We start from the raw sequence: 21282 nt of genomic DNA on the forward strand, positions 1-21282 counted from the left end.
AACACACAATGTCTTATATTCTCATATTTCTCCAATGCTTAGTACTTTCTAATTCTCTCTCTCTCAATCCTCTATCATACAGTAACCAAACAAAGGAAACCAGGAATCAATCAAATACAAATATTTAAATTATTTTAGTCCTGTACACAAGCTGTACTAAAAATTGAATTATTTTCTTTCCCTTTCACAAGCTGAACAAATTTAATATTTTTGAAACATGACAGAAAATTTAGTGATCATTTATATCTCAACAGACATTAAAATGTCATTCATTCTGGCATGTCATGTCCACAGAAAACTGATCATTTCATAAATCATGATTAATTGTGAGCCATTAATACATTTATTTAATCACAGCAACCTTTGCATCAGAATATTGATAAGCTGACAGACATTGACATCCCATCAAGACCTGTCATGACATCCTACAGGAGGACTCATCAGATCTTATAAAGAGAGGTATTAAACGAGAGTACGAATTCATTTACGACTTGAGGAACAGAGAGAGAAATAGAACCCGAACAAAACTTTCTCTTTGATAACATGTTCTCTTTCCTTACATCCTTACGATTTGATTTCCCCACGAAGTCAGAAGAAATCTGTACATTACATCAAGCTTTACACAGAAAAATGTTTAACAAATGACATGAAGGAACGCAAAAGTCTTGCGAACACAAATAACAAACTGACACTGTGAATACAATCACAGACCATTTTATCTTGCTGGCTCCTCTTAACACAATTTCAACCCTAAAAATAAAATGTCCAGGTCTCTACTGAATACCGGATTTCATTATACAATATCAAAGAAGTTTCTCCTGCCTCAAAGAAACCTTAACTGAATCTCAAAGTGTGGGAACTCTGCATGATGCACAAAATTCCTTACATCATTTTTTACCGCACATGCTTTGACTAAAAAATTGCATGCCGTTATTTTGGAGGAGAAACTGTCAATTGATGCATTTACAAGCGTTGACTCAAGCTCACATCTAGTCTGTTCTAGAATGGAGAAGATGTTTCATAGGTAAGGTCTATTGTTGAATAACCTCCTTGGCAAAGAAGTATGTATTTGAAAATTAGATTACGCGAATAGCTACAAACATATCAAGCCAGAAAGCCTTCACTGAAATACTCCAAAGTACGTCCAAACACAACTATCCTGCCTGTATCAAACACAGCACCATCAAATACCCTTTATGTTTGTCTTAGGCCACCATCAAGCATAGGTGAATACTTTATTTGCAGATTATGTTCAAACACATGTAATGACATCTTAATTATTTCTATTCAAGAGTCACATTTAACCATTTCATGTCAATGTTGCTGAACCCTGTGTTCAGGAATAGTCCAGTTTTAGAATGTAAATACTTGCCAAGAAAACATGGGCTAATTAGTATTATTCACTACTGGATACAAAAACGCTGTCCGCTAACATTACGTCATAGAGGTGAGGTGAGGTGAGGTGAGGTGAGGTGAGGTGAGGTGAGGTGAGGTGAGGTGAGGTGAGGTGAGGTGAGGTGAGGTGAGGTGAGGTGAGGTGAGGTGAGGTGAGGTGAACTGAGGTGAAACACCTCCGATTGGTGGTGAGTATTGAACAGTATGATACTGATGTATGTATGTATGTGCATGCATGTAAGTTTACATGTTTGGCCATTAAAAACATTAGGATTTTATTTCTTGAGCGGGCAAAATGACTTTTTATTTTTGTTCTTATTCTTGAAAAATTATACCTGGCAGATCCGTAAAACAAGAAATAAAATTGGTCCGGCCCTAGGAAACTCAAAAGTTTTGAAACTGAATCTACTGTCAAGTCATGGATAAACTGATTTATGTATGTCCTTCATTCTAATCAGTATCAATCAATATGTCCACACTTTCTTGTGTCCAATGGTACTCAAAACACTCAAAAATATTGAGGCCACCCTTATCCCTCCCCAACAAACAATCAGAGATATGGAAAGAAGACATATTTTTCCTGCCATTTACGAGTGAGTGGTTTACCACAACATGTAGCAGTCTTAGACGTTTACTGATACTGTGGAACCAGAGAACACAGGATTGTGCAGATAAATCTGCCATTTCAGAGACATGCCTTGTTGAATATGACTTTCCTTGTCATAGGAACCATTCCCTGACAATTTGTTTGGTGTCAATACTTCATTTCTACTGTAAGAGACTCTTACACCACGACCTCTGATTCCTGGTCACTCTCCTGTCCTCTCAAAACAGGAACTGGGCTTGTATGCTTTCAATAATGACAATTTACAGCAAATGTTCCTGTTGAACTACTAGAAATTTTCGAATTTGGAATAGTAGCAAATTAGCACTGTGTTTACAGCAAACAGAAGATATAACAGACCTCAAGAAATTGCAAGGTGAATGACTTCAATAAACATTTATAAAACACAGGGCATCCAGTCATTTCTTTGTTCGTAAGTTGTTAATCTATGTGCTCCAAAATGTTCCAGCTGTATGACAGAGGTCTGCATATAACTGAGGCTGGATAAGACAATCCAGTGACTGACAGCATGAGCACTGGTCTACATGACTGGGATACAATAACATGCATCAAACAAGTCAGTGAGCATCTAACAGATGAAAGATGATACAGTCTATGCCTACATCAATAATATCATCATATATTATTATAACATCATATATACATCATATATAATTCTACATGTCAAGGCTTTATGAAACACATCAGAGTCACTATAAAAAATCATGAAATAATATTATAAATTTCATATCTGCTATGTGAAAAATGATTTATTTGTAAAATTCATATTTCATTGCTACATTTGATGTTCTTTGCAGATAAAGAAATGCTGACAATTTTTACTGTTATATATAAGTTTTTAAACATTTCATGAAAAGGTAATACTGTATAATGATTTCACATGATATGTCTCCAGTTACAAATAAAATGTATCTGGTATCATTTTATCATCATTATTATTTTCCATTCTCCAGTAAATAATTTAACATTAAAATAATTAAAATATTCATATAACTAACAACCCATTGCTGAATGCCTGCACTATTCACGAGACATCCATCATGGAAAGGATTTCTTGTAGGGACATATTTGTCTCTTCACAAACAATGTTTGCAGATAATGTCATATAAAAAATCTGTCAACACAGATATCCTAAAATTGCATTAATCTAGAATCAAGCTTGGTTCACATTCCATATTTTTCATATAACCTGTTCTGACACTAAGAAACCCATGAATATCCTACACTAAAATAGGATTCAGTAAGTACAGCTATAAAGTTAGGTTCAGAATAGTTAAATACAACTAAACAGAATCTAGCCACTGATCTGATTAAAACTATTTTATCAAAAACAATAAATATGCTTTTATGAAGCCAGTTTGAGTGTTTCTGAAACTTCTGCTAAAAAATGTAAAAGTGAAACTGTGCAAACTTAAAAATAAATCTACAAACTGTAGCTTATCTAAGCATGAAGTCAATGGTTTCAAATAAATAACAAAAATAGTGGTTGAACAAAATTTGCCGTCATGTGACACTGAAATATTTTCTGCATAAAAACAACAGTAAATCCTAATGATTTTATGCAAAATATATATCATTGTAAGATAAATCATCTCCTTCCATTGGATAATTTTAAAAAGAGAAGCCAAATATGCAATTATATGGTCAAACACATGTAATAATATGCCTGCATTGACTGTTAGTACAAGGAGCATTCACCTTGTGAGTGGGGTTTGGCACAACATAAATGCACAAATTACTAGTATATTATTAACAGGGGACCAAAATATACAATACTGCAAAACTATGAAAACTAAACATTATATTCTTAACCAACCCAAACATCCTAAACATATTAGAAAATAAACATCCTATTTCATCACATCTCAAGCAAAATATGGTTTCAAGTAAAATGAGTGATTTAGATTTTCAATATGCCTGCAATTAACCTACATTGCCAGAGTGTTTTTTACATGTTCATGATGAATGATTGACACACAAAATAGCTAAGACAGGATGATATGCTGGCAGTCAGGCAAGCCTACATTTCAAACTAAATATGACATGTAATGTGCTTTTTACATGCTGAAGGGGCAGTGGGGTAGCCTAGTGGTTAAAACGTTGGCTCGTCATGCCTAATACCTGGGTTTGAATCCCCACATGTGAAGCTCATTTGACGCCCATTTCTGGTGGTGCTGGAATATTCCTAATAGCAGTGTTATACCATATTCACTTACTTACTTTACATGCTGAAACATATTCTACTGTTTTTGACATTGAATTTTTTAAGCATAAATTTTTTTTTTTCATGTTTACAAAAAGTATGATATCCTTTCGTGTTGATATATAGATATATGACCTACCATCAGATCAAACCATGTAATGCTTACCTGCTGTGATCATCATTATCAAATTAATACTTGAATCAATAATGTGCAATATTCTACAAGCTTGGATTAGCCTGGTCAATACAATGCTAAAACAACATAGTAAAGGCTTGTCACAATGTTAGTACTGCAACAGCATGTCAGCTAGTATAAAACAACATGTCGACTAGTATAAACAGCATGTCGGCAAGGATGAAACAGCATGTCAGCTAGTATAACACCATGCAGTAGACTATATAGGTGCGAGCTGGGTATAGCCACACAACGACTTTACCTTTCATTTTCTCGGTGAACTTTACTTATGGGATGACTACTGAAACGTAGAAATAGGACGGTGATGATAAAGTCTATGATTTGGTTGATTGGGTTGTTTCTCATCACCACACTCAGCAATATTCCAGCTACATATGGTGCTTGTCAGTAAATAACTGAGTCTGGGCGAGACAATCCAGTGATCAGCAGCATGAGCATCTACACACTTGTGATACGATGACACAAGCAATAAAAGATATGGGAAAGCCACATGAACTCGGTGCTGCATCAAGGGCTGTATGATCCCCATGGAGTTGAGATTGAAAACATGATGTGCAGTTGAGACTGACGTCCAGTGATCGAAGAAAAAACAAAGCGCCACTGGGCAGCTGAGCCGGCTATCAACATATATGTTAATATGCTAATGTTAAAGTTAATATGATGATAATATAAAGTACAGAGAAGATCTTTCCCAATTACAGAGGAGGTATTTTTAAGATAATGCTGATAAGGTAGGGAGTAAATATTGCTTAATGCAGAATCAGCAGTTTTGCAGCTATTTGCAGTACGATACTGATGATGATAATAACAAAGGTCAATCAACAGTTCTACACATTGCGATATATTGCATCAATTTAAGAGATATTGCAACATATATTGCCTGGAAGGTTTCTGTCCCAGTGTGTACATCATAAATTCATAATGGCTCTCTGTGTCCGAGACCATGTTCTTAGTTGCTATTTCACCATACATTCAGTATCCTGGATCCACTGTGTATGGCTGTATGCCAGTGGTTTACTGATTATAAAATGATATGGAGCCTTGATTTGGAATGTTTAACTGAAGTAATGCAATGAAGTTTTGCTAACATAATGATAGACGTAATGGTTCAACATAATTTTAATAGCCACTATTATCTTACCTCACACATAAATGTTACTGTCTGACTGGCTGAGCACTCTTCTGTTATTTTCATTATGCACCCCGTGTAGAAAGTGAGGTGTATTGCAATATACCCCGCTGCCAATAGCAACTCATTCGGTACTTTGTGGTAGTTATCTCGAATAACGTTGCATCATGCATGATGCATGGAATGTACCAATGTTTTACAAATGCAAATCGATGGAAGGGAGATAACTCTATATTTATCTTCATTGTGTCGTCCAGCATATCTAACGATGGCTACATTTGCCTCGCATTCTAATAAATAAACATGGACAAAATGTTCAAATGTAGTCCTTGTGAATACTAATTTGGGGAATTACATTACGGCGACTTTACTAAGACAATACCTACAAGAAAAAACAGCAAGATGCAAGATTCAAATTATTTGATTCACACAGGTTGGCTGAAGTGTACTATCCAATACTCATGTAAAAACAGTTAAAAAATAACATTGAGGTGTTTGGTAAGACAAATACGTTGTTCACTTGTCCCTGGGAGACCAGTAAACAACTTATGTTGTTTGATTCAACAGACTGCACTTCAATGCTGTATGCAATTATCTGTCCTATCATGAAACAAACAAAATAACAACAAAACAAAAATTGTGAAATGGTCTTTCATAACCAGAGTCTCTACCAATAGGTCCAAATACAAAATTAGTTCATTTGAGGCCACTCTATCCCTCCAAAAGGTCACATATGAAATCATTTGAACCTCAAAAACTTAAAGCATTTGGTTGAATATTTGGCACTTTTGGAACCACCAACAAATATACTTCCACTTTTAAAAATGTTACATGAAACAAACAGAAATATTAATATATTTGACACCTGTAGAGCATATTTTGTTGCTATGAATATCAAGGGCAGATAATTGAAAGGGGAGCTAACTCTGGATGATGCAAAATATTGCAAAATCGGAACCATACTCAGATATTCACATCACAAGATACTGTACCCATATATACTAGTTTACTGGTAATATTACACAGCCCTATCAATTAGCCAAGACGAAGAAAGCATAACAAGTAGTATTAAAATATTCCCACTTGGGATGAGGTTAAATAGTTCTTCTGCATATGTGGTCATCCATATAATATAAATCATAGACAGCTATTTCGAACACTTTTGTCAGGATTGATAGTCAAATAAGTTTTGTACTAACTGTGATGAATAACAACATTAAGATCTGATGATCTGAACAAACCATTTGATCCAAAGGAAAAGCACATAAAATTCAGCTCCAAATATTTCTAAATGGAACAAATGCAAAAACTTGGACCTAATGTCCAGGAAGTGGAATTTCACGGAATTAATTCTAACTTAAGATGCCAATCATGATTGTCTGATCTAGCCACGGCTATTTACACATCTTCATCAGATACAAAGAATACAGCTGACAAGAGTGGCATCACACAATTCACAAACACGTAGCTGAAATATATTTTGAGGAAATTGACGATCGTCAAATTATTAAGGTGTAAATTTCAAATATTACAGGACATGTTTTGTAACCTAACACCTGACCAGTTTCATTACAGTTTAAACACAAAGGACCAAGTCACAGCTCAGTCTCTTCAACTAGCTGCAGTGTCATTATTGATAGGGAAAAAAACGTAAAGTTTCAGCTTCATTGGGTCAATGGTTCCAAAAACATGTTACCGAAACATGTTGGATAATCAGACACATTTATACAACCTGTTGTTGAGCACACTAATATACTAATTACTAAATACGAATTGCCATATGTTCTACCATCTATATTCTACTGGCTTGTTACAGATAGCAATTGAAGAATCAAATATTAAAATTCTCATAAAGTCTCATTTGATTCAAACTCACCTTCAGGGCAGTGGGTTACAACAGTCATTATAATAGACGTCCCTTGTACATAAAACCCGGGTTTGATACCCCACATGGGTACAATGTGTGAAACCCATTTCTGGTGACCCACAATGATATTGCTGGAATCGTTGCTAAAAGAAGCATTAAACTGTTCTGAACTACTCGCTGTACCCAGCTTCACAAGTTCAGGTTACTGATGGGATATAACAGGACACCAATCCTGCCAGTCCTTCAGTAAAAAATATTGCTGTTTTATCATGTAGGAACATAACAGGTACAATATTAAAACAATCATTGTTTGCCTATGCTTGAGAAAAGAATCTTGACGTCTGCCAAATCACTTGACTAGTAAAACACAAGGTGGGTGAAGTGTATGATCGTTAAACCAAGACCGATTATCTTTTTTTGCCACACTACATTCTGAATGTCAGGTACGACACATTTTGACTTCTTGAAAAGGCTTCTCCTGGTTTGTTAGATGAGTTTGTCCCGACAGTTGTGCCAAATATCTACTACGCACTAACGCTTTCAACAGTTCAACAGAGAAAACAACTCTGATTCTATCACAACTAATAACTTACTGAATGCCAACTTGTGTATCAAAACTCATCTGCCAACACCATGAAACTGAGGGATGGTTCTACAAGACAGTGTGCCCCAAAACAGAAGGATGGTTCTAGAAGACAGTGAGCCATGAAACTGAGGGATGGTTCTAGAAGATAGTGTGTCATGAAACAGAGGGATGTTCTAGAAGACAGTGAGCCATAAAACAGAGGGATGGTTCTAGAAGACAGTGAGCCATGAAACTGAGGAATAGTTCTGGAAGACAGTGAGCCATAAAACAGAGGGATGGTTCTAGAAGATAGTGTGTCATGAAACAGAGGAATAGTTCTGGAAGACAGTGTGCCCTAAAACAGAGGGATGGTTCTAGAAGACAGTGAGCCATGAAACTGAGGAATAGTTCTGGAAGACAGTGAGCCATAAAACAGAGGGATGGTTCTAGAAGATAGTGTGTCATGAAACAGAGGAATAGTTCTGGAAGACAGTGAGCCATAAAACAGAGGGATGGTTCTAGAAGATAGTGTGTCATGAAACTGAGGAATAGTTCTGGAAGACAGTGAGCCATGAAACAGAGGGATGGTTCTAGAAGATAGTGTGTCATGAAACTGAGGAATAGTTCTGGAAGACAGTGAGCCATAAAACAGAGGGATGGTTCTAGAAGACAGTGAGCCATGAAACAGAGGAATAGTTCTGGAAGACAGTGAGCCATGAAACAGAGGGATGGTTCTAGAAGATAGTGTGTCATGAAACTGAGGAATAGTTCTGGAAGACAGTGAGCCATGAAACAGAGGGATGGTTCTAGAAGATAGTGTGTCATGAAACTGAGGAATAGTTCTGGAAGACAGTGAGCCATAAAACAGAGGGATGGTTCTAGAAGACAGTGAGCCATGAAACTGAGGAATAGTTCTGGAAGACAGTGAGCCATAAAACAGAGGGATGGTTCTAGAAGATAGTGTGTCATGAAACAGAGGAATAGTTCTGGAAGACAGTGAGCCATGAAACAGAGGGATGGTTCTAGAAGATAGTGTGTCATGAAACTGAGGAATAGTTCTGGAAGACAGTGAGCCATGAAACAGAGGGATGGTTCTAGAAGATAGTGTGTCATGAAACTGAGGAATAGTTCTGGAAGACAGTGAGCCATAAAACAGAGGGATGGTTCTAGAAGATAGTGAGCCATGAAACTGAGGAATAGTTCTGGAAGACAGTGAGCCATAAAACAGAGGGATGGTTCTAGAAGATAGTGTGTCATGAAACAGAGGAATAGTTCTGGAAGACAATATGCCCTAAAACAGAGGGATGGTTCTAGAAGACAGTGAGCCATGAAACTGAGGAATAGTTCTGGAAGACAGTGAGCCATAAAACAGAGGGATGGTTCTAGAAGATAGTGTGTCATGAAACAGAGGAATAGTTCTGGAAGACAGTGAGCCATGAAACAGAGGGATGGTTCTAGAAGATAGTGTGTCATGAAACTGAGGAATAGTTCTGGAAGACAGTGAGCCATAAAACAGAGGGATGGTTCTAGAAGATAGTGTGTCATGAAACAGAGGAATAGTTCTGGAAGACAAAGTGTCATGAAAGAGAGGGATTGTTATGGAAGACAGTGAGCCATGAAACAGAGGGATGGTTGTGAAAGACAGTGAGCCATGAAACAGAGGGATGTTCTAGAAGACAGTGAGCCATAAAACAGAGGGATGGTTCTAGAAGACAGTGAGCCATGAAACTGAGGAATAGTTCTGGAAGACAGTGAGCCATAAAACAGAGGGATGGTTCTAGAAGATAGTGTGTCATGAAACTGAGGAATAGTTCTGGAAGACAGTGAGCCATAAAACAGAGGGATGGTTCTAGAAGATAGTGTGTCATGAAACTGAGGAATAGTTCTGGAAGACAGTGAGCCATAAAACAGAGGGATGGTTCTAGAAGACAGTGAGCCATGAAACTGAGGAATAGTTCTGGAAGACAGTGAGCCATAAAACAGAGGGATGGTTCTAGAAGATAGTGTGTCATGAAACAGAGGAATAGTTCTGGAAGACAGTGAGCCATAAAACAGAGGGATGGTTCTAGAAGATAGTGTGTCATGAAACAGAGGAATAGTTCTGGAAGACAATATGCCCTAAAACAGAGGGATGGTTCTAGAAGACAGTGAGCCATGAAACTGAGGGATGGTTGTGAAAGACAGTGAGCCATGAAACAGAGGGATGTTCTAGAAGACAGTGAGCCATAAAACAGAGGGATGGTTCTAGAAGACAGTGAGCCATGAAACTGAGGAATAGTTCTGGAAGACAGTGAGCCATAAAACAGAGGGATGGTTCTAGAAGATAGTGTGTCATGAAACTGAGGAATAGTTCTGGAAGACAGTGAGCCATGAAACAGAGGGATGGTTCTAGAAGATAGTGTGTCATGAAACTGAGGAATAGTTCTGGAAGACAGTGAGCCATAAAACAGAGGGATGGTTCTAGAAGATAGTGTGTCATGAAACAGAGGAATAGTTCTGGAAGACAAAGTGTCATGAAAGAGAGGGATTGTTATGGAAGACAGTGAGCCATGAAACAGAGGGATGGTTGTGAAAGACAGTGAGCCATGAAACAGAGGGATGTTCTAGAAGACAGTGAGCCATAAAACAGAGGGATGGTTCTAGAAGACAGTGAGCCATGAAACTGAGGAATAGTTCTGGAAGACAGTGAGCCATAAAACAGAGGGATGGTTCTAGAAGATAGTGTGTCATGAAACTGAGGAATAGTTCTGGAAGACAGTGAGCCATAAAACAGAGGGATGGTTCTAGAAGATAGTGTGTCATGAAACTGAGGAATAGTTCTGGAAGACAGTGAGCCATAAAACAGAGGGATGGTTCTAGAAGACAGTGAGCCATGAAACTGAGGAATAGTTCTGGAAGACAGTGAGCCATAAAACAGAGGGATGGTTCTAGAAGATAGTGTGTCATGAAACAGAGGAATAGTTCTGGAAGACAGTGAGCCATAAAACAGAGGGATGGTTCTAGAAGATAGTGTGTCATGAAACAGAGGAATAGTTCTGGAAGACAATATGCCCTAAAACAGAGGGATGGTTCTAGAAGACAGTGAGCCATGAAACTGAGGAATAGTTCTGGAAGACAATATGCCCTAAAACAGAGGGATGGTTCTAGAAGACAGTGAGCCATGAAACAGAGGAATAGTTCTGGAAGACAGTGAGCCATAAAACAGAGGGATGGTTCTAGAAGATAGTGTGTCATGAAACTGAGGGATGGTTCTAGAAGATAGTGTGTCATGAAACAGAGGGATAGTTCTAGAACACAAAGTGTCATGAAAGAGAGGGATTGTTATGGAAGACAGTGAGCCATGAAAGAGAGGGATGGTTGTGAAAGACGGTGAGCCATGAAACAGAGGGATGTTCTAGAAGACAGTGAGCCATGAAACAGAGGGAAGGTTCTGGAAGACAGTGAGCCATGAAACAGAGGGATGGTTCTACAAGACAGTGAGTCATGAAACAGAGGAAGGTTCTACAAGACAGTGAGTCATGAAACAGCAAGTTTATAAATGATTAAGTGGTTGAATAGTATCCTGCTGCAGCTACCCTGACTGATACTGTAAGCTTTGTCCTGTCCATCATGAAATGCTATTGGTCAAGTCCTAACACAGACTACTTAGTACACTTACTGACAAGGTGAAGTTACTGGTGACCTCTTGACACTGAACTGGACCAGAGACATTGTGTCTGACATTCACACTGTCCTACCCTCCATCACTCCCACAACATGTCAGGTCTAGAGGGCAGTATTTAGATTTTGAAGTAAATGTACATTGTTAAAAAGATCATAAAAAGTTGCCTTTGAAAAAACAGTATCCTTCATACAGCATGTTGGATGTACTGCTGTACAACATTTCATTCGAAACTGTTTTTCAATTGGTGGATAATTACTTGAACTATTATATCTCTTATAAATATTACATTCATTACACAGCCATAAGACACACAGAGACACAGAAACACAGACACAGGACACACATAGAGACACAGATAGACAGACACATGACACACAAAATACACTCTGACATGTATAGATGGACATACAGACCACGACACAGACACAAAGATACACACAGACCTACACAGAAATACACACAGACACATGAACAGGCACACCAAGACACTTACAGACACAGACTGACACACACCAATATACAGTACGAGAGCCCTTTGACACGACCCAGTGTCAGATGATGAAATGGCAGACAGGGACTGATGATCCCAGAAACAAAACTTTTCAAATGATACATATATAGAAGGAATTATCCGAGTATCTGATATTTGTGGATTCTTTCCACCCACCCTCTGGATCAGTCACGCAGGTCCAACCTAACTTAGCTAGAGGACTACGACAACAGAGTCCCATTTTTTTCCTGTAAAAACTCATACCGATCAGAATCAATATTGCTCTTTCGTCCTTAATTCAAATAAAATAAAATCAATCTGAAAATATTCATGCACGGCATTAAGTTGTCAGCTATACCACATTTTCAGCAGCCAACAGTCATGACTGTTTGAAATGAATTAATTTTGACACTTCATAATTAAATGAAATGACCTTTAAATCTTGAAAAGGTCACAAAATTTCTCATGTGATTGTCCTCTGTCAAGCCTAAAAAATCACAAAATCATTATAGTGTCAAGGTAACAATTAAGATCTGTAATTTATACAAGGTGACACCCAGTCAATCTGGAAACCAATATGAAATTACAAACAAACAGTGAAGGACTAACAAGGTTTTGCTGTGAATCAGTCTCTCTCCATAAATAGAACAGTACTCATATTTCGCTTAGATGATGAAAGAAATCTTTCTTTGATTCTAACATGGTAAAAATTGGAACATACTTCAGAATTATCATTACTAATGTTTTGAAGAACTACAACAGAAGCGTTTTTCTATGCTTGGGTTTTTATCCATATTTTCTCTGTGATTACGTCAATGATGAAGTACTGACGTCTGTGAGCAGAATACTTCTGTTCTAAATACAATCAATTCCAGTATTGGAATCTCAGATTTTATTTGTAATATTTCAGCCCTGCAGACTTTTTGAAAATAGACTTCAGTCTGGTATCAATTCCCTAATCTACGTCAATTGTGATCTTTGGATGGAAAATTTATTGTCATCCACAGTATCCTGATTTGAAGCTCTCGTGTCTCAGACTTTTTGGGCATGTCATTCACCACATGAACTTTAACGATCAACAAGAAGACTTTTGAATCAGCTTGATTGCTTAAAGAAATTGACTCTTGTTCCAGTAAACCTTAATTCCTCTGTCTGACTTGGCCAATAATTCAACAGTGATGCTATGCTAACGATCAAGTTATGAATTCTGTCAACATACCACAATCCTTAGCGTATTTATATCGCGTCATGTCACCAAGATTAGATCAAGAGTGTCGATGTAAAACCCAAGAGGCTTATATGCATTCGTATCACGTTCTTGGTGTCCCAGTTCATTGTGCGATCGCTTCAGTCAAACTCTCTTTCTGTCTCAGTCATTTTCATATATTTCATGAATATTTATACTTTCAACACAAGAGTAATGATTTTCTCTCTGATTATAGCTCTCAAGCAGACACATTCTAATCCCATTTTGTAGCTAAGGCAGCAGTTCTCTGTTTCCAAACTGCAGCGGAAGTTATCAGTTCCCAACTTGTAGCTCTCAAAAAGAAGAACTCTGTTTCCAACTTTTAGCTCAAACTGAAACCCTGTTTTCCAATGTGTAGCTCAAACAGGAACCTTCTATTCTCAACCTGTAGCTCAAACAGGTACCCTCTTCTCTCAACCTGTGGCTCAAATAGGAACCTTCTATTCTCAAAATGTAGCTCAAACAGGAACCTTCTATTCTCAACCTGTAGCTCAAACAGGAACCTTCTATTCTCAAAATGTAGCTCAAACAGGAACCAAACAGGTTTCCAATGTGTATCTCTCAAAAAGAAACCCTCTATTTCCAAACTCCTTGCTCAAACAGTATCCTCTATTCACAACCTATAGCTCTAACAGAAACCCTCTATTGACAATCTGAGGCTCCATCAGGAACTCTCTATTCACAATCTGTGGCTTAAGCAGAAATCCTCTGTTCACAACCTTGAGCTCAATCAGGAACCGTCTATTCACAACCTGTACCTCGAACAGAAACCCTCTATTCACAACCTGTAGCTCAAGCAGAAACAGTCTATTCACAACCTGTAGCTTAAATAGAAACCCTCTATTCACAAACTGTAGCTGAAGCAGAAATCCTCTAAGATCCTGACATGTCACACTGAGAGCTATTTGGAACCCATTGAAGTGGTTTCTGGGCATACTTAGGCTTATTCAGCACATCAAGTGTATTGTCATCACAACTGTATTCTAAACACAACCGATCTTATACCGGGATACAAACAACCTTGTTTTTTAAACTGGATAAAATCCTGTCTTACAAATAGGAGCAAGGAAACAATAACGTATTACCGATATAAAGAAATCTGGATCTATATCTGGATATAAACTGTCAATGGATGGAGCTCACTAGATATATAAAAACACACATACAAAACTTGGCCTATCTTAGGATACAAACAAAGCTGGGTGTATGGGTATAACCAGATCTTGGTTTACAAAGGGATACAAACAAAGCTGGGTGTATGGTTATAACCAGATCTTGGTTCACAAAAGGATATGAACAAAGGTGGGGTTTAAAACTTGATATAAATGAAGCTGAGTTGTCATAGACTGTAGACATATCTCAGCTGAAAAAATGGATATATACAAATCTAGTTTTGTTTCAGGATGTAAATAAACATGTATTTATAGCAAGATTCAAACCTGTAGGAGGTGCCCAGAAAACTGGGCTTATCTCAGGATATAAAGAAATCTGGGTTATAACAAGCTACCAACCAACCAAGTCAGGAAGAGAACGTCAGATGCACAAACTGTACCATGTTATAATGGAACGTATATCTACAGAAATCCTCAAAACATTCACAAACCAACAATGACTGAGTCGGATATGCACTCTGTGAAGATCACTGAAGTGCAATTAATTTTTGACTCCAGTTCAGCCGAACCTATCTGGTGTAAATGAGATGTGACCAGTGTCAGGCAGTTCTTCCACTCAAACCTCAAGGGGCTAGCATCCACACTGATTTCATTATCTTGCATTTGTCTTCAGCTGGCCCAAGACTAAATGCATTTACTCAATGCAACACTGCCCTGTGTTGGTCCTGAAGCTATCAAATGATGTTCCATCACACCTAACAATCACAAACGAACACAAATCTTTAATCACGTTTTTTTGTATCAAATTCCATTACATGCTGAAATTCTTCACTTCAATATCATAAAGACAACTAAACATCATTATGCCCAGATTCTTTAAACCATCCTGAGTCAAAGGGGCTGATATGTAACACTGGAAAAACAGTTTCTAAAAGGTCTGGAAACAGACACAATGTTTGAATATCAACAGCAGCTGCAATATAGAAGACAAAGATATAGAAAGTGATAAAAAGGGAAAATTGAACATACCTGTCTTTTGGAATCGGGACATTTGTGAGGGCCAGGTAATTGTTCCTGACACTCCGGAGACTTGCCAGAATCTGTGCAAACGGGGTGACGATGAGGTCTTCTGCATGCCTGGAAGTAGGAAACATGGAATTGCGACGTTTAGCTTTCTCTGGCGGACCTGACACAGATATTTTCCCATTTTTGCGGAAGTTTGGAGACAGGAACTGCAGTTTTTGCATCATCTGGACGATCTTATCAGTGCACAGTTACACAAAATATAGGTTTATATTCCTTTTTCTGACAACTGCCAGAAGCAAGGCATTATGAGAACAAGCCTGACGATATTTGTAGTATTGGTAGTAGTTTGTAAAGGCCGACCTCCCTAGCCTCTAGCAGTGCTTGTAATCACCCTATGGTGCACACTATGGCTGACCACGATGCTGCTCCCTATTAAGATGGCTTTGGCGGGAAGTATCAGAGCGTTTACGCACACTGAACCTCGATCAATATCTGCTTTGGATGTTCTTGTGTCTAGGTCTCTCTCCTGGATGGTTTGAGCCAATTGTGTCTTTACGCCAATCACGACTTCTACTAATCCCTTCAAAGCTAAATTCCATCAAATTTCTTCACCGATTCACAAATCCATCTCCGTCATGAATCCATAACTGCAGAGTTATTGGCCACAGTGGGCAAACAATTCCATCCAAACTGTGAATTGTTTAATTAGCAGAGACAGTCAAATCACATCGATATTTATATATTCTACACACGGTAGCATACACTCCAAGTGGACTACATGCTTGTGTGTACCTTACAGCTAGCCAGTGTCCTTCTGTGTCTGTATAGAAACTTGCTCAGACAAGCAGCCTCCGTTATTTTCTCTTCTATACAGCCAATAGTCAAAGCCTACACACTGACGTACTTGCTTTCAAAAACTTTATTCACAAAGCAGAAGCCAACTGCATGAAAGCAACTATATTCTGCCTAAGCACACGTTTTGACACTCACGGATCCAAGTTTACGTCAGTCAGGGTTGGCTATATTCACAAGTCAGCCGAGATAAGCTACACTGATGAACTCTTCCAGGAATGTGCTGGCAAAAATCTACCGATGATCAGGAACTGCAGCCACTTGAAAGAGATGCCCTCTATTGGAAGATCGTTAAAAATCTTTATTGAAAATCTACCTGGCAGTTATTCCTGCATACCTGGAGTAATTTAATACTCCAAGGAGAGGAGGCTGGGGCTGATTTGAAAATACATTGCATGAAGAATGTTCAGTCTACCTTAATTTGAGAAAGGGCTTTCTGAAGCATGAAGGAATTAGACTAGAAGTACACAAGTATGATTTTAACATCTTGGTTGCATCAGTTGGTTGCAAGAATCCATCATGTTGAACCCAACTTTGTAATGAGGGATGGAGAAATGATTTTCTCTCAGTAAGAAGAATGTAGGGCAGGCCAGAAATGGCTATACAATTGTTGTAAAAAATAGTAAGATTTACAAGCAAGTTATTTTCAAGAGTTGTTTATCTACAAATAGAAAACATTCATTTTGATCCTCAAATACTGACGTAACTTTTTGGATGTATTCATAACACTGTTAGCTTGAAGGTCATTTCAAAGTAGGTTTTAAGCACCAAGGTCATTTGCTAGAATCTTAATTAGTTAACTAACTTGGTGGACAGGGTGTTAGCCCAGCTATTCATCTAGGTTTGGATCTCTCTCAATAAGAGGTATCATTTTCTGGTTTTGTGACTCAAAGATTTATGTCAATATGATCGGGATATTAATAGTTTTATAAACACATGACAGACAGCTATTATTTACTTACTAGAGGGGAATGTTAAATGCAATTGAAACACAGACTATTCCTGGACATTCTACATATGCATATTTTTTTTAAAAGCCTTTGTCATTAGAATGTGAAGTGTCAACAATCCAGTACTAGACTTAGCAAAATTCATTCATCAAATTTGTGTGGTGTATTTAAAATATCTGTAAGAATATCTATATTTTTAAACCTTTCATTTGAGAGAATTTGGTCATTTTAAAAAAAATCTATCATTTGTGTATGAATAGGATTATCTTCATGCCCCCAAAAAACTCTGAGAAATTGTATGCCCCTTTCCACACTATCACTGCACAAGTGATCACTGCACTTCTACTATTGTACACATATTACAGACAATGTCAAAGCATGGAAATATTACCATCTTAGCGTTAAGATCCTTTTGGAAAACAGTGCCATGGAACATTCTCTGTGACTTCTCACGGCTGGATGCAAATATCAAAATGTGCAAGACGATGTTAAAATATCAGCAGTTCACTTACTATTTTCACTGATTACTATCAACAAACCTTATGTGTGATCTATTGCAGTAATTAAAATCAAATGATACACTAACGATATTTGCTCAGATCTAATTCTCACAGTCTACATCACTATTGCCTCTGTAAATGATTTTGAGACACTAAATAGTTTTATCGACCCTGTCAAGAATTTAATAAAAACCATCTTCATATCATAGCAGGGCATTAACCCAGGTACTTTGTTTCCTATTAAAGAGCCAATCAGGGCCGTGCATCTGTGCTGCTTGAGGCAGGAGATCGTGGAGAAGATGAGGTTGGAGCTGCATTGATTCCCCCGATCAATCGATTGGTTAACTACTCCTGCAATGCAGTGATGGAAGGGAGGTAACTCTGTGAGGTTTAGTATCGAATAGAGCTAATGACATTTTACAGCCGCTTCCCTGACTAAACAGTGAGCTATGTTGTAGATAAGTATTCTACAAAACTTTTACAGGAGATATTGGCATGGTTATTTTCAACATGGACTGCCAGATTCTCAAATTCCCCTGCCCAAAGGTCAGGTTAAAACTTAGACGAGTATACAAAGATATCTTGTGGGCAGGTAAGCATTGCTGTGATTTACATATAAACAGTCCCATGGTCAACCCCTGATATTGGTGGGTGATGAGGTGGCTTAGTGTGTAAGTTTAGTTTTATGTCATTTTACCAATATTCAGTTAATAACATGATAGGGAACCAGAAATGTCCTTACAACATGGTACTGGGTAATCTAACCTGGGTCTTTGGCATACACAGCAAATGCTCTAAGTGCTAGGTTAAACCTGTTCCAAGTGGCTTCGCGGTGAAGGAGTTCACTTGTCTTGCCTAGGATCTGGGTTCGATTCCCTATATGGTACAATATTTGACAAAAAACATATATTCTGGTGTGGTACTACTGCAATATTGATAAAAACTGCATATAAACATAATAAGCAAGTCAACTTATCTCTTATTTTGAACTGTGTCACACTGAGTTTATTCTCAATGAAGTGTGTGATATTTAGTTTACAACCTACAAAATCAGTCCACCTAAATATCTTCATTTCAGAAATAATATCCCATACTCTGTGTTTCTTATCATTACATGTCTCTGAGTTTCTCTTGACGATCCGTATCAAATCAACAACCAATCAATTTAGCAATGAATTATATCGCAATATCATGCTTTGACTATTTGTCAGATCTAGCACTTGATATATCATACTGGATCAAAAGGGTACATTGCATATCAGATTGTACATAAAACATACTGGATAGTTGAGGATGGATTTCGTATTATGGTTTTTCCCTAATAAATTTGACACACTTATACCCTTTAACTCAAAATTAATTTTTAATGAAAAGTGATATCTGAACAGACTGAAACCATTGCTTTTTAACCTGACACAGAAATAATCTGAAATTAACCAATGCTGTAGTGTATATTACCTAGATTAAATTTTCATAATGCAAGTAGCTAATAAATAATTACAAGTAGGGAGGTGGGGTAGCCTTGTGGTTAAAGTTCATCACAGCGAAGACCTGGGTTTGAATCTGTACATGGGTACAATGTGTGAAGCCCATTTCTGGTGTCCCTTGCCGTGATATTGCTGGACCATTGCTAAAAGCAGCATAAAAGCACACTCACTCACTCACTAATTACAGGTAAAGGGTACATTTATTACACATGAGATAACTATTAATTTTCTCAGTTACATTTAAATTTTAAATTGATAAAACAACAATATTGTTCAAATAATTAAGAAATACCAATTTCGCATGGGATTCTCATGTTGAGCAAGATTACACATAAACAGTATTGATGTTTTAATTATACAGTATCTATAGTATAAAAACAACTAAATATACAGATCCAACACAATTTTCTCTGTCCTGCAATTTACTTTAATTGCACTTTTTACAAGACATTGTGGGATGATAGTAAAGGTGTTTTGCTACTGGTCTGCATGTACCTGAAAAATATCAGTTTCTTAATTTCTAAATTCTAGTTGGTGGTGGTGAAAAAATTTGAGAACTTTTTTTCTTCATTTCCTTACTATTTTGGCACCAGCAGATCCGTGAACCAACAAATTTAAACATTTCTTAAAAATAAATGGCATAGTAATGTAGAATTCTTTAGAGAGACAAGTCTGGATAAGATGACAGTCCTTTAAAGAGACAAATCTGGATAAGATGACACCAAAGATGACAGTCCTTTAAAGGGACAAGTCTGGATAAGATGACAGTCCTTTAAAGAGACAAGTTTGGATAAGATCATAGTCCTTTAAAGAGACAAGTCTGGATAAGATGACACCAAAGATGACAGTCCTTTAAGGGACAACATTCCTTTTTTTCATATGTAATCTAAAAATCATCATTAACCTAACAATCATTGCCCAAAAGACATAAGCAAGTCTACGTCTTTGTTAGCTAGATAGGCGAAGACAGCTATCTATTACCATGATTAATTTTGTATGGCTTCATGTTGACATTGGAAAGTATTATTCCATATTTAGATTGAACAAATCAAAACAGTAAAGGACACGACCTTTGGGCATGGGTCACTGCCCTTCAAAACAGAAATATTGATGCCAGTTCAGCCTGTACCAGAATAAGGTAGCTTGCATAGCCTGTTCTAGGGTCTAGCAGTGCATAAACAAGTGGTGTGTAGGATTTTATGTCAGTTGTCCAAGCTGTTGACTGAAACAACTGTACAATAAAACTCCACATCTCCCCTCTAGGAGCAAAGTTCACAGATTGATAAACCGTCCTGTCTAAAAAGCATTCTTATCTGTCTGTCTTACACACAGGCTGGATAAACCTGACAGCCATATATCAGTGTTGTTTTCAGCACAGCCACCATTTGCATAGTCTTATTCATACAGACCCCAAAAATATAATGTCCTTTTATAAAGTACATATCTCTCAGTTGGCAGATCTTAAAAATAAGAATAAACATCAGGTCTAATGTGAAGTTAATTTCCTTTAATGCACAAACATTACAGGTTTATATTAAAGAAAAATAACATATTTATTTATTTATTTATTTATTTATTTATTTATTTATTTATTTATTTATTTATTTATTTATTTATTTATTTATTTATTTATTTTGTAAATATAAGGCAGTATCCAGGGAAAAGAAAGAAACAAGACCAAGAATTTATATAGCAGAGCAGCTTTTTGGGCTATGATTATTACGAATGAGTGAATATTGCTGAGCACTGAATCAGCAGATTGCATCTATTCCATGATTACAACACAGAAGATTAGATAATTTGATTAGCATATCAGAAATTACACCAAAATGTGATAATCCTAAAGAAACTAACAAATACCAATTCTGTCAAAGAACATTCTGTATACTGCATATTATAAATAATAGATTGAGCATTCACTAGTGCGTTTATATGTGCGCTATATATAAATATCCAATCTAAATATGCAATCTAG

General features: G+C 37.2%; 1 protein-coding gene across 4 annotated transcripts in view; it reads right to left on the reverse strand.

Annotated features, from left to right (window-relative positions):
* The window catches only part of LOC137290359 (3',5'-cyclic-AMP phosphodiesterase 4C-like), a 374490-nt gene that overhangs the window by 71703 nt on the left and 281505 nt on the right, over window positions 1-21282 (reverse strand). For 2 of the 4 annotated variants that reach the window (XM_067821234.1, XM_067821232.1), the window contains exons 3-4: window positions 15522-15629; window positions 4661-4699 (exon numbers count right to left, since the gene is read on the reverse strand). In XM_067821234.1, coding sequence (XP_067677335.1) covers window positions 4661-4699; window positions 15522-15629 — 147 coding nt within the window. The remainder of the gene's footprint in view (window positions 1-4660; window positions 4700-15521; window positions 15630-21282) is intronic. The other 2 variants (XM_067821236.1, XM_067821233.1) reach the window with 1 other exon arrangement.

The sequence above is a fragment of the Haliotis asinina genome, chromosome 7 (assembly GCF_037392515.1).
Source record: "Haliotis asinina isolate JCU_RB_2024 chromosome 7, JCU_Hal_asi_v2, whole genome shotgun sequence".
NCBI lineage: Eukaryota > Metazoa > Mollusca > Gastropoda > Lepetellida > Haliotidae > Haliotis > Haliotis asinina.